At 40.4% G+C, this 14,609-nt stretch overlaps 1 protein-coding gene across 3 annotated transcripts; it reads right to left on the reverse strand.

The window, feature by feature from the left end:
- Positions 1–248: 248 nt before the first annotated feature.
- On the reverse strand, positions 249–14,356 carry LOC122652622. 3 transcript variants are annotated; one of them, XM_043846410.1, is made up of 5 exons: positions 14,172–14,356; positions 11,411–14,020; positions 8,944–10,758; positions 1,191–1,440; positions 249–1,078 (listed from the first exon to the last, which is right to left on the reverse strand). In XM_043846410.1, exons 2-5 carry the CDS (start codon positions 13,925–13,927, stop codon positions 498–500), a joined length of 5,163 nt encoding a protein of 1,720 aa, XP_043702345.1. In that variant the 5' UTR covers positions 13,928–14,020; positions 14,172–14,356; the 3' UTR covers positions 249–497. The 3 variants fall into 3 exon arrangements, with proteins under 3 accessions (XP_043702345.1, XP_043702346.1, XP_043702343.1); XM_043846411.1 differs by having other exon boundaries at positions 11,411–12,876; positions 12,970–14,356; XM_043846408.1 differs by having other exon boundaries at positions 11,411–14,356.
- Between the last annotated feature and the right edge of the window lie 253 nt (positions 14,357–14,609).

Here is a 14,609-nt window from a genome sequence, read left to right on the forward strand (position 1 = left end):
TTTCTTCTAAATTTGAACATAGTAGTAGTAGCTACGCTTCTGACAAAATAACCCTACTCCCGTATATATAAAATATTGATGCACAAAACGCATACTTTTTGTAATTCCAACAGCATAGTATTATTTGGGCCAACTGCTCCATCACTGGCAAATACTAAACTGGAATGAGGGACATAAGGGAGGGGAAAAAAAGGGAAAAAATTTTCTGTACAAAAGATCAGCAACCAAAATTCTACAACCCCCTCCCCTCTTCCAAACTCTCCATTAGGTAAACCAGTCAGACAATAGCACCAAAACTGTCCTAATGGTGACCTCTCTCCGGTAGTCACCATCTCAAACTTCTCCTTGATTCAACTGCAGTCTTAAACCGTGCGATATAGCCAGCCTGCAAGGTCAATGACAATCTCGATGGATATTAAGCCTCTAGCTTTTGAACAGCTGATATGCCTAAAGTGGCTTTCTGAAACCCATGTCATTGCAGATTCTTTTGGGGACTTCTACCCATCTTCCATGGATTCTTTCTCAGCTTCTTTTATAGCCTCAGCAGTCATAAGGGCAACCACAGCCTTGTGAATTGCAAGATCTGCCCTGTAAACCAATCTCTGAGCTTTTTCCCATTTTAGTTTAGCCATGTTGGATGCGTGCTGAGCTGCACCTGATGCATCCCTCAGCCTAAACTCATCAAGATCTGAACAACCCAACTGTTCAACTCTCTGCCTCTGGGAACTTTCTGGTTGGTACTGTTTCTGGCTAGGCCAACCAGGTAAGCCCATATTCCACCGGCAGGCTTCATTTCTCCTGTTTGTCAATCTCTGGTTGTATGGGACAGCCGCCACTTGTGAATCATTGGGGAATAAAAATGTTCCAATCTTCTTTGATTTGTTCCTCTTCAATTTTGAATACTGATTCCTCTCAGCACCATCACTGCTCATTGACAAATAACCCGTGCTAACTGCATCTCGGGGTGATAATACCCTTGTAGATGTCTGAAGCCACGTGGAAGTATCAGATGATTCATGGTTATGACCAGTAACAACAGATCTGTCCTCCCCAAACATATGCCCATTTAATTTTCTTCCTGATACAGCATAGCAAAATAAAGACGAATGTTATATACAGATAAATGATGACATGAAATATATTTGAAAATAAATACGTAGTTTAAGATAGGAATTGGTCAAGGAATTTACCAAAAACCTGGACACCATCCTGATCTCTTGAGAAAGCATTGCTGTGCCACCCACTCGCGGTGAACTTCCTCTGTGACCTATGTTTGGGACCCTTGTTGGGCAATTCCAAGCCCCGTGGTCTCAAACAAAATGCAAACATAGGTGGCTTCTCAACCGTAGCCTTCTTGCATCCATTGGGGAAGTTGTTGCCTCTGTTAACTGCCAATTCCCAATCTTTCATTCGCTGCTGGTACCTTTCCCACAAAGGAGGCTGCAACAAAATCAAAGGGCCAAGAAGGTTTACAAATCACTTGGGATTGGAGGGGGTAAAAAGAAAAGGATGGAATGCAAAATAAAGAATTTCAAGATCAAGACAAGAATTTGGTGAGCAGCTGCTATTCAGTGCTGGTAAACATAACTGGAACAAAGGAGTTCAAGACAGCCCTCTGATAACTCTACTAGTTTCTGAAACAGAGACCTACTCCTAGAGGTATTACTATAATAAATTAGGGGAAAGGTTCTCTGAGCCGCCAGGGGAGGGTATGCTAGCACCCGCTCTCTCTCCTCTTCACATGAAATGACTTCACTGTCCTATGTACGAAACTGTTCCATCACACCTCATTGGTGCACTCCTCTATGCCGCTTGCTCAGAGAACCCTCTCTCAAAAAATTTATCTTTCACTTTTCAAGCAAAATCAACATGATGCTCATGCCTCCAAATGTGAATTAGAAAAGCTCCATGCATCTTTACTACAAACAGGTACTTCATATATCTGTACCTGGCCTCACCGAATACACTGAAGCAGCAAGATTTCAGATTTCAACTTGCAGGGTGATTGTCCCCCTATCGACATCGAATTCTTTCAGCAAGATCACCCCAATTTGGGCAGAATAAGGTAAACAGACTGAAGAAAAGGGGGAATCATGGAGAGAACACTAATGTAATACTGGTTTAGACAGCCAAACAGTACCAATAACAGAATCAAATTTCTAAATTTCAGAATAAGGAGAAAACTCATTTAGAAAAATCAGATGGTCAGATTGGAACAAAACTCAGGTTGAGTTCTGTTCTCAAGGTAGGAAATCCTAGCTGAAATTTCAGATCGATCCAATAGCTGGATTTGGAATTATGGAACAATTCCAGTAATACTAGGAGAGGGGTATAGCAGACAAATCACAAATCAGAATAATACAGAAAACAGAATTATAATGGTAAACAGATTCTGACAAAAAAAAACATCATAGCCTTATCCCAACTTAATGGCGTCGCTACATGGCTCCTAGAAGAGTTAGTAGAGTACTAATAAAGAAATAAAGGGGGTGGAGCATACAACATCGACACAAACAGCAACAAAAACTCTAGGGCATCGACCATAGCTACGTACCGCTTCATAACAACCCAATATCCTGCCCTGGCCCTCAAAATGGTGTGTCAAACAGAAAAAAGGATCACATCATCATAGTCCAACTAAAATGGGGTCAATTGCTTGGATCTTTGATCTCCAATCAGCTCTATGTGAGGTCATACTAGGAAACAGGCCTAAGCTAAGCATTTCTTTCTTCACCACTTCTCCTATGGTTATCTTAGGCCTGCCCCTGGTTCTTTTGGTTCCCTCAATTAGGATCAGATAAGTCCTCCAAACTGGGGCATCAGGAGGCCTCCATTGAACATGACCATACCACCTCAAACAACTCTCTCTAAGTTTATCATGAATAGGAGCTACTCCCAACCCAGCTCTAATATGATCATTTCTTACTTTATCCTTTACAGTTTTCCCACACATCCATCTCAACATCCTCATCTCTGCAATACCCAGTTTATTTATATGGCACTTCTTCACAGCCGAACATTCTGACCCGTACATCATAGCTAGTCTAATGACAGTCCTATAAAATTTTCCTTTAATCTTTAAAGGGATACGTCGATCATACAAAACTCCGATCACACCACTTCAATTCATCCACCCTATTTTAATCCTTTGGGCAACATCATCATCATCATCATCATCTATGTCGCCCTCTTTGTTTACGATTGATCTTATATATCTAAAGTGATCACCTTGCAAGATCTCCCTCCCATCAATATTCACCACCTCATTTTCCGTTCCAAAGCTGCTAAAGTTACACACCATATATTCGGCCTTGGTTTTACTTATCTTTAGACCTTTTGACTCCAAAGCTGCTCTCCATAGTTCCACTTTGGCGTTAATCTCAGCTTTTGTCTCATCTATCAAAACATTATCATTTGCAAAGATCATACACCAAGGTGCTTCATCTTGTATGCCTCAGTTAAGTCATCCATGATAAGCGCAAACAAATATGGGCTTAAGGTCGATCCTTGGTGTAACCCAATTGAGATTGGAAAATCACTTCTTTGGTCCCCCCGTTGTTCTGACGCTAATCACCACATCAGCATACATATCTTTAATTATGACTACGTACTTACAAGACACCCTTTTCTTCTCTAAAATATTCCAATTAGCTCTTTGGGGACTCTGTCGTAGGATTTTTCCAGAACTATAAACACCATATGAAGATCTTTCTTGCCCTGAATCTTTCCATGAGTCTCCTCAATAGGTGAATTGACTTCATTGATGATCTTCTTAGCATAAATCCGAATTGGTTTTCTGAAATAGTAGTCTCTCAAGTGAGTTTCAATAACCCTCTCCCATAACTTCATTGTATGACTCATTAACTTTATACCTCAATAATTATTACAAGTCTGAATATCTCCTTTGTTTTTATAAATTGGGACCACAAAGCTTCTCCTCCAATCATCTGGCATTTTCCTAGTGTTCATAATCTTGTTAAACAATTTGGTTAGCCAGGATAGACCACAAGGTCCTAAGTTCTTCCACACCATCTCATATGGGCATGGAGCTTTGCCAACTTTCATCTTTCTTATCGCTTCTTTTACCTCTGGCATCCTAATTTTGCGTATCTATGCGAAGAGGTGTCCCTATGAATGACGCTTTCTATAGCCCTGTCACTCGAGGTGTCTTCATTAAGGAGCCCGTAGAAGTACTCTTTCCATCTCTCTTTAATGTCCTCATCCTTTATAAGTACTCTGCCATCCATCCTCACTTTTAATACATCGAACATGGTCCAAATATCTAGTCATCCTTTCTCTCACTTTAGCTATTTTAAAAATAGCTTTTTTCCCCCATCCTTTGAATTCAGGTTATTATGGAGATCGTCATATTTCTTCGCCCTTGTTTTCCCCACGATCCTTTTAGCTTCATTTCTAGCAAGCTTATATCTTGTTAGATCCTCTACCTCCTTAGACCTTTGCCATGTTTTAAAGCAAGCTTTCTTGGTCTTACTGGCAGCTTGGACTTCAACATTCCACCAAGAGACTCTAGGAGCATGCTGAATACCTTCTGTTTCCCCCAGAACCTCTTTAGCAACCTTCTATATACAGGCTGCCATCTCGTCCCACATCGTATTGGGGTCTCCCTCGAGGTCCCACTTTCCTTGTTTAAACACTCTATCCGTAAATGGAATCAAGAACTCTACTTTTAATTTCCACCACTTTAGCTTAGGGCAAATAGGCTCACCTATCTTACAATTCTGTGAAGTGAGGCACAAGTCAGAGGTTAGGCTCTCCCCAGGGATAACCTTACAGTCTTTACAGAGCACTCTGTCAGTCCTTCTTGATAGGAAGAAACCTATTTGGCTAGTATGATGCCTGCTTTTGTAGGTAACTAGGTGTTCCTTTCTATTTAACCAGTATGAGGGTGGACCTTGGTGCAATGGTAAGGTTGCTCCATTGTGACCAAGTGGTCACAGGTTCGAGTTTGGAAACAGCCTTCCTGCGAAAGCAGGGATAAGGCTGTGTACATTATGACCCTCCCCAGACCCCACAGTGGTGGGAGCCTCGTGCACTGGGTACGGCTTTAGGTGTCCTCTCTTTTTGAAAAAGGTTTTCACAATGGAAAGATCATAAGCTACTACTAAGTCTAAAACTGATACTCCCTCTTCATTCCTTTCTCCAAACCCATAGCCTCCATGAACACCTTCATATCCCTCTATGATCTTTCCCAACATGCCCATTCAGATCACCCCTATAATAATCTTTTCTCCCTGCCCAAATCCTTGCACTAATTCATCCATGTGTTCCCAGAATTGTAACTTAATACTTTCATCCAATCGTACTTGGGGTGTGTAGGTGCTAAAAATATTGACAACCTCTTTCTCCAACACAAGTTTGATGGCAATAATTGAATCTCCAACTCTTTTAACATCCACTACTTCATCCTTTAGCTCTTTGTCTACCACCATACCCATTCCACCTCTATTACTTTGGTCTCCTGAATATCATAGCTTAAAGTCATCCAACATCCTAGCTTGTTTACCCTTCCAGCTTGGCTGAATATAGTAATGGCGCCGGCTGCCTACCTGACGCACCAATAAGATAGGACATAAATAGGATTGGGTTAGGCCTTTCCTCTTTACTGTTTGAGTCTGTTTTTGAATCTTCTGTATAAGTTTGTAAGGGGCTGTACACGAATTTGGTTAATGAGATCGAGAAAAAAAACATAGCTTTGTGCTTTGCTCTATGAGAGAGTATGGTGAGATGCCATTGGTGAGAGACCCGAGTCTGAAAGAGACTACCCTATCTTCTTCTTCCTTTCTTCGATTTCCTTTTTCTTTTAAATTTTTAGAAATTTTCTGCAAATTTGAGAACCGATCGAAGTATTTACTGTTGCTGGACTTCAAATTTGCGAGCCTCTTGTGGACTGGTTTATCACTTGTTACTGGTCACATTATGAACCTTGTCTCATCCAAGTTCTGAAATTTCGGATTTCAACCCCATTTCGATTTCTGTCGAAACCAAAATATTTTGGTGAAATTTCAGCCCATTTTCGATAATCATTTTTGTTTTAATTTCAGTCGAAACCAAATATTTTGCGAAATTTCGGCCATTTCGAATCATGGTCTTATCTAATGAAAATCTAGTAGTCAAATGGAGTCGTCAGGGAAGGAATTCCTGTTCTAAGAACAAGCCTTTGGAGGATCTCACTGCTTCAAAATATGAACTGCTATGCCGGAGAGTCATCTGGTACTTCCAAGCCATGGCCTAGGCCTTGTGAAAGGTACTATTCAGCATGGATTCTTTTCCAGCATATATCTGGTGCAGGGATCAAACTCTTAAGGACTGATTCTGGCATATCTCTGCTGTGGGAGGGTGCCTTGTATTTCCATTTTCTTTTTCTTGAATATATCCCATGCCACTTGGAAGGGGGGGAAGAGAGAGAGAGAGAGAGAGAGAGAGAGAGAGACAGGAGAAAAAGCTCGAAGATCTGAAATCTATCTCAATTTATTCAGAATAAGAACCATACAACCAAAATATTGGGCTGTTAGCAGAAAGAAATTCCAGAATAGAGAAGCTTTCAGAGGACTGAAAATGCTTCAAACTATGAATTGTTAAATATGCGGGAGAGCCATCTTGTATCTTGCGCAATTACACAGGGATATTTAGGTTATTTTCTTTTATAGATTACTTGGTAATTTTATTTATGTTGATGAGTAGTATGATAGGGTGTAGAGTTTGATTCAAACTCTACTTCAGTCGTTGAGTTTGAATAGGCTTAGTTTTCCTTACAAGTCCATAAATAGGAATGTAATATTGTAATCCAATAGTTGGACAGTTTTTAAGAATTGAAATTTTCTCACGGTTGGTGATTGTTCATTTACTATTCTTCCTCGGTTGTTCTTTTTTTTTATTTTTTTCTTCCCAGAATCGATCCCAAGCCTCTTCCACAGGTACGACTCCTCCCTTCTCAGTTCATTTCCTTGTTTCCTTTCTTTTATCCTTCCTTTCTTCTATTTTCTGTTACTTTTACCGTTTCTCTGTTTCTGGGAAGTACTTGCAGCCCCAGATATTGTGTTTGAACTCCCTGAATACCGACCCAATCAACCTAGGGTTTTGGGAATTAACTCACCCCCTTTGGGCAACCCAAAGCACCAAGCGCATGTCCCCAAATCCCCTTCTGCTATAAATTGCAAACCAGCAACTAACGTTGGTTGCTACTGTACTGCCTACATCAATTTCTGAGTTTCTAATGTAGTCCTAGATAGGTAGGAGACCTACTAGGAGCCAGATAACAGAATAACTAGCAAAAAGGGGCTGCTGGTTCACATGGACAGCCTAGGTTTTAGGTTAATTCTAGGGTTTAGGATGGGAATTTGGGAATGGGTCTTATATGGTTTTAATATGCAGGTTTAGGGGACTATTATGATATAAAAAAAAAAGGATTTGATTCAGTTTAAAATTCCTGCAGAATTAGGGTTAGGGTTTTGGGTTTTTAGAAATTAGGGAAATCACTCAAGCTAGGGTTTAGATGGATGGATAGGGCTGGGCTTAGGATTGAGTTTAGGGGACTGTGAGGGGAGGCTGTGGTCAAAGTTTGGATGATTTCTGATGGGTAAACAGACCTGGACAGAACTGAGATCCTCTTAGGGTTTATGAAAATAAAACAGAAAAAGAAAAGGGGATCGAATGGGGAAGGGAAGGAAAGACAAAAACAGAAAATTAAAATTCAAACTCACACTGGAATCCACCGGCAGTAGCTTGAATGTTTGAAGGATGAAACCACCTTGAAAGAGAGATCCCCCCAGCCGTCACGGCGTAAAGAGTCGCAGGAATCCACCCACCCTTCCACCTTGAAGTCCGTAAGGATGCACACTCACACAGGGGAGCAAGGAACAGCAGCAATGGCAGCCACGAAATCTGTTTTTTAAATTCAAATAATCTGTGGGGGAGCCCTCCACGATCTACTTTATTTATAATAAAGGCCTAAACCAAATCCTAGTACAACTTAATGTCTCTTCCTTCTAAAATCGTGGAAGGGAGAGTTCTAATCTAACTTAATTAAATTAAACCAGTAAATGTCCTAACTACCCCTACTAACTTAAAATAAAAGAATCTAACTTAAAAACAACTAATTTAAAGTAGATTCCATATTAGCCAATAGGATATAAGAACCTATTAACCAATAGGAACACTTCACTTAAATTAGACCTATTGAACCAATTGGATGCAACCAATTCTAAACCGGTTCAATCTAAAAACAAGAAAATAAACTAAGCATGGAAAATAATAAATCCTAATCTATGGCTCCCTATTCAAACCCTAAGTTCAGGGCCTCTTCTTTTTCTTCTTCCTTCTTGGAGCTGCATCAGTTTCTCTATTAACTCTTTAATGGTTCTCTTGGATTCTTGTTGGTTGGAATGAAGAGAGCTTTGAGTTAGGAACTTCATCTGAGAATTTCAGTTCAATTCATCTACATAGGAGAGAGCTCTCCAACAAAGTAGGTTTGGGTTGCCACTGGTTCGATTCTATAATCATTTTTTTTAGTTTAATTACAGAATACCTCAACATCCAAACCTTATAAACAGTTTCTGGCCCAACAAAATGAACAAATACCAGAGCGATCCGAGAATAGTTCAACCTTTCACATTAAATGCCTAGTGAGTAATGAATCTCTACAGACTTTTCTTTATTATGCAGTTACAAGAATCTACATGGACTGAACTACAAATATTTTCCACTATACATGCCACGGAAAAAATAAAGTCTTTATTATGCATCTTATATTGAAGTCAAGCAAGCTGTTCCGAGTCTTCTCACCTGAAGCAGATACTCGGAACAGAACACAATTTTTAGTTGGAACATGAGAAGACAAAGGAAGTACAAATTGAGAATGGAATAAGCAATCATAACACCAAAAGAAAAGGACTCATGAATGCCAAACAGGTCAGCAGAAGTTACCTGGAATTGCCGGATCAAAGGCATCCCCTTCGTTCGTCTTTTCTGCAGCCAATGTTCATGAATTGCCTCAATTACACTACTCGGACCTACTCCAACCATAAGCTCCTCTATTTCGCCCATAGTGAAGTCATCATGCTGCTGAGAATGTGCAACTTTCTCAAACATGTCCATCGTCCTCTCAAACATCTCCTCAGAAATACCGAGCAAGTTATGTCCAACAATACCGGAAGAAGCATGAAATCTTGAAATCCAGTCCTCATCTTCACTATCCATGTCATATAGAACATGTGATGGATTCAAGGCCATTTCCACGTCATTCTCGACCTGCCGAAAATACTTTGGCGAACTGTGAACAAATGGTGTTTGCACTGAAAGATCATTATCCTCCTCAATTATGCGAACCCCGGGGATTGGAATATTTTTAACAGTAGCAGCTCGAATGTTCCGATTGTAACACTCTTCATGCATCTCCCTGAAAAGGGTCCACTGGCTCCTGTCAGGAAATTCCAATGTCCAATCCTTTCCTCCTTTCCACATCATGACATGCGTGTAACGATTAGTGGTTCCAGGCTGCAGAAACTGATGCGCCTTAAATGAATACTTTGCAACACCAGAAACTTTTACCAGGAGTCTCCAGTCCTTGTGATCAACAAATTCTAGCACGATCTGTGCCCCACATTCTCTCCAACCCCTGTCCCCTGTGGTAATCAGAAGATTTGCTTCGCATGATAACAACTCTGTGCATCTCTGAGGACTTCCAAAACCATCTGTCACCATATTTTCATTAACATTCCTGATTCTTTTGTGAGGACGCCCTTTCCGGAGGTGGCTTCTGGGCTTTGAGCTTAAGTCGTAGCCCCCAAAAGGCGATACATATGAGACCTGAGTTCTTGGTTTTCTAGAACCATTCCCAAAGCCATTACAGACAAAATCAGAACCTTCCTCCATCCAAATTTTTGAGCGGCCAAATGACGAAGAACCCACACGATGTCTATTCCGCTGCCACACACTTCTGGGAGCAGTAGGGTTTGGGCTGCGGATGCCAAAGTCTTTCATGTTCCAGGGTAAATCACACATAGGCTGTTGGCTATTTGGTGTTCCCTCATCACACGCCTGACTGTCAATTTGACTATGAGCTGGAATCTGAACACTGACACCATTCAAACAAGAAAAGTAGCCAGTTTCAGACCTGTCTGGAGAAGAATGATTTTCAGAAACAGAAGCCCATGACTTCACTACTGAACGCTCAGAAACTGAATGTTGGGGTGGACACCTTTGCGGTAGGACAATGCCATCAACCTCCTTGCCTGAACCTTGTGGACCTACAGAAGTTCCAGTTACATTAAGCTCACTATTAAGGTATTTCCGAGAGGACTTTATCCAATCACCATCATTGCTTATGGAGAGAGCATCAATCGCTACCTTAGGATTATCACAAGACAACCACGTTGAACCGGCAGCATCACTCAAAGCAACTTCCACATTATTCTCAAGGGTAACTTCTCGGACTTGTTTAGATAAATCCTCAACAGCAGAGCAGTCATCACCCATCACTCTACCACCGTTTTCTGGACCCTCTAGTAAAGATATTGAATTATGGTTCTGGAAGCTCATAGAAGCAACATTATTATCCATCAGCAGCTTCAGATGCAGCCTAAAAAAGAATGAAGGTGCAGCAGCAAAAGAAAGAACAAAGGGAGGAAGTCTCCGGTGCCTCTCATTGAAGTTTGAAGATGAACAGTTTGTATTAATACAAACTGATTCCTTGGACACTCCCATGTGCATAATTCCCTGCCTAGATTTTCTGTGTAAACCCTGCTTGGGTAGCCAAAAAGACAAGTTAATAACACATCTCAAAAGTTATTTAATTAAAAATCCCCAAAAAAAAGATAAAAAAATTTCAATTAAAGCAAGGCAGAGTATAAACATTCAAATTGCAAAGAAATGATGATGTTTTAAGATCTTTTCAGTCCTACTTTATTATTCCTTCCATCCCACGTGTAAAGTACCCCCACATTTATTTATTTTTATTTTTTTTTTGGGGGGGGGGGGTGGTGGGGGAGGATAAGTAAGAGATTCAAAATAATGCCTGAACTAACCACTAAATAAAAACCTTTTTACACATCAGTTTGGCCTACTTAATAGAAGGAGAAAATTGCAGTTAGTGATTATAGATAAACATGGAGAAGATTAAATTAAGGGCACTAAAGAAAATTCAAAAAAGCTTCATTTCTTGGTTTTATACTTTGGGACAATGAAAGACCTCAAACAAGACTATGTTTTTTAGGAGGAAACGATAAAATAAGATTACAAGAATTTACAGTTAATAGAACAGTGAAAGGCTCAACTCAAGCAAATGAATAGAAATATAGAATTAAGGATCACTTATCAGCAAAGGAATAGAAATATAAAATAAAGGATCACTTATCAAAAAATACAATAAAAATAATGAGTAACAACAAAGTACCTCGTGCATAATGGGCTCCTCAGGAACAAGAGGAACTAACCGACCATAGCCGCTTTGAAAGGCCTTAATATTATCGTGTGTGCATTCAACAAGAGGTAGCTGCTTGGTTACTGAACAATGCTTCTTCAGCTTACAATCTAGGTACATCCACTTCGAATTTTTTACCTCCAAGAAGTTGTACACCACGAAGACAAACTTCTTTCCAATGTTGTGAAATCCTGAGAGTTTAAACCTGATTGAAGTAACTGGTAACTGTAGATCCACCAACCTTCTATGTTCATCAGGTTGATGAAATGCATTAAGAACCAAACAAATAAAAGCTACCGCCTGAATCAAGCATCCCTCAAACAACATAAATCTCAACCCAACAACATTATCAACAAAAAACATCTCCAGCTGAACATTTGGCCACACAAGCACCACCATACCAAAGTGAAGGAGCACTAGAGCAGGATAAAGCCAAAGAAATTCAGCATTGAATACATGATTATAGAAAAGCCGATGGAGTGGAAAGTTGAGCTTCAGTTTCCCTTGTTTTAATTTCATCATCTGAAAGGTTGATTTCAACAACTCATTCTCACCAGACCACAATGAAGTGTCCCTGTCCAAGTCTGTCAAAGCTTTCTGACAAGACCTTTGGAGAGTAACATCGGATTCTTCCAAATCCCCTACCTGGTCAACAACTGAGGCAAGAAATGAAACAGAAACAGCTAAACCTCTGCACTCTGAACTCTCCTCGGGATAATTACCCAATCCCCGCCCTCTTTTGCAAAAGCGCCTCCTGAAATAAACAAACGGTGGCTTTCTATCATTGGGGTATGCAGTGCTTGCCATCGTCGACTTTTCAGAAATCTCTCCTTGAGCCGGCCTATCTTCCAACATAGATTTACCATGTGATCTAACTGCATCAGTTCTAGAAGAATCCACACCCAAACATCTTCCTCGAGGATTATCATCAGATAACATCTGTTGCACAGATTTTTTAGCCTGACATAACGTTTTCTGTTTCTTCATACTACCAGTTGGTGAAGACTTGATTCGATGAGTAGATCTGGCCAACCATGAGATGATGGGTTCCGAGTCCATATAACTACCTGTACAGTTACCATCCTCAATGTTAACATTTTCATCAAGGTACTCCGCACTTTTACCACCCTGCTCTGATATTTCTGAACCAGACTTACCAGGAACTTCACTGGTAAGTAGCAAGAGTTTGAATCTCTCATTGTGGAGATTAATCCATTCTTCATCACGGTCATCATATTTAACATGATGCAACTTCCTTTCAGGATCATAATTAGTAACACGGCCGAAATACCAACTCTGATCCAAAGGCCAAAATACTTTGATCCGCCGGTTAAGAACCCAGTAAGCATCCAAATCTCTGGAGAATATCTCATAGAAGTGGCGCCTTTTCCTCACAAAACCCTTCTCCTTGTGTTGCTTCCTAGGTCGCAACACTCTACCTGCAGCATCAGAAGAGGTGGATGCAAAACCAGCTGAATTATACATTGCAGGAGCCACAAGTTTCTGACAAAATGAAGGGGAAAGAGACAAACCATTCCTAGATTGAGAAGTGGACGAGGCTTTGTTGTTTCCAGTAAAACCAGTACAGCTAGGATCAAACCGAGATGAGAGCATCCTTGCAGCATTTTGTTCAAGATTCTCCTCATCATCTTCTTGCAAATCTCGACAGGTCTTGGCAGAGTTGCTAACCAACAGCTCAATCTCATCAGCAGGGTTTTTCTTCTTAGGTGCTGATTTTCGCCTCTTTCCTTGGTTCCTATGAGCAGTTTTTAAGGTTGGATCACCATTATGTCTGCTTGAGCCACCATCTTCAGCCTTCAACCGTCTGGTTAAATTAGTCCTACTGGAACCATTCTCCTTGAAATCATCAGAAGTCTTCTTCTGTTTACCTTGAGAAGTTATTTTAGGGGTGACAGAATCACTGATTAACTTAATTATCCCAGCATCAGAACTGACTTTGCTACTGGAAGTTCCCACCTGTTCTGATACATGATTACTCTGAAACTTCTTTCGCCTTGACAAACCTCGAGGACGCTTTGGGATTTTATCATCCAAACTGGCAGAAATAACGCTTAAACTACTCAAATTTTGCTGATTCCCAACCCCCAGGGAATGATCATTCTTCTTCTTCCCCTGAGTCTTTTGGTGTAACACAAAGCGGCTTAACTTTAATGGCGGTTTGTTGAACGCGGATGATCCCAAACTCAAGCCACTACCACTTACTGCATTTGAACTATTTCTACTCTTCTTGTCAGCCGGTTCAAAACTACGAAGGGATACCTCCTTCCTACTCTTCCTTTTCCTCTTCCCATGCCCCAGACTTGACTCCACATTTTCCAATGGAGACTTCCTTTTCCTCTTTAGGACCCTATCTTCGGCCTCTTCCACGGAACCTCTGGACTTCTCAACATAGAGGCTTTGAAGATCCAAAGATCTCGGTTTTTTTGAAATTCCAGGGATATCAGGTTCTTCTGCTAAGCTGTTTTCCATCTACAAACACTCAATTGACAAGAGGAAAACTGATACCCCCAATTTTCATCTTCCATCATACATGTTTCTTTGTTTCGAACCCTAGCATTAGATCTGATTATGAAATTAGAGCACAAAGATCAGATAAACCCCAAAATGAAATCCTAAAAACATGCAAATCGATTCAAATCCAATTCCTACCAAGATCTGAACAGGTAGCGCAACGAAAATTAATCTATACCAGTAGAGCCAACGGCACCCATACCTGAACCAAAAGCGCCATAAAATATAATCTCCAACTCCGATCGAGAAACATATTCACAGAAACCGACGATCTCTCCTCTGAATCCCACCTTTTGTGTATTATAAATCGGCATGATCCGTCGATTTTCCTGAAATTTCTTTTTTACCGTGAGAAACGACGAGTTAGGGTTTCTTCGGTTACACGAGACTTAGGGTTTTGAAGTTAGAACGGACAAAAAAAACAGAAAATTAAAACGAAATAAAAATAAGATAAAGCTCTTTGAAGCAACAACTATGGAAATATTTTAAACCGCAAGATTCACTTCCAACGGTTCAGATTCTCCTGTCACCATGGACACTTAACTGCATTAAATAGATCTCGAAAATTTTCGGGCAAACGAGGACGCTCTGTAAGGCAAAGATATTATAGTGGATAAGATGAACGGTAAAGATTCGAAAT

This window comes from Telopea speciosissima, chromosome 2, assembly GCF_018873765.1.
Source record: "Telopea speciosissima isolate NSW1024214 ecotype Mountain lineage chromosome 2, Tspe_v1, whole genome shotgun sequence".
NCBI lineage: Eukaryota > Viridiplantae > Streptophyta > Magnoliopsida > Proteales > Proteaceae > Telopea > Telopea speciosissima.

Excerpts from the sequence above, each read along its gene's own strand:
- LOC122652622 (XM_043846410.1), bottom strand. The coding sequence starts at position 13,927 with ATGGAAAACAGCTTAGCAGAAGAACCTGATATCCCTGGAATTTCAAAA. Across the intron at positions 1,441-8,943 it reads CTTTGATCCGGCAATTCCAG|CCTCCTTTGTGGGAAAGGTA; the intron begins GTAACTTCTGCT and ends ATTTTGTTGCAG. Across the intron at positions 1,079-1,190 it reads GGATGGTGTCCAGGTTTTTG|GAAGAAAATTAAATGGGCAT; the intron begins GTAAATTCCTTG and ends ATGCTGTATCAG.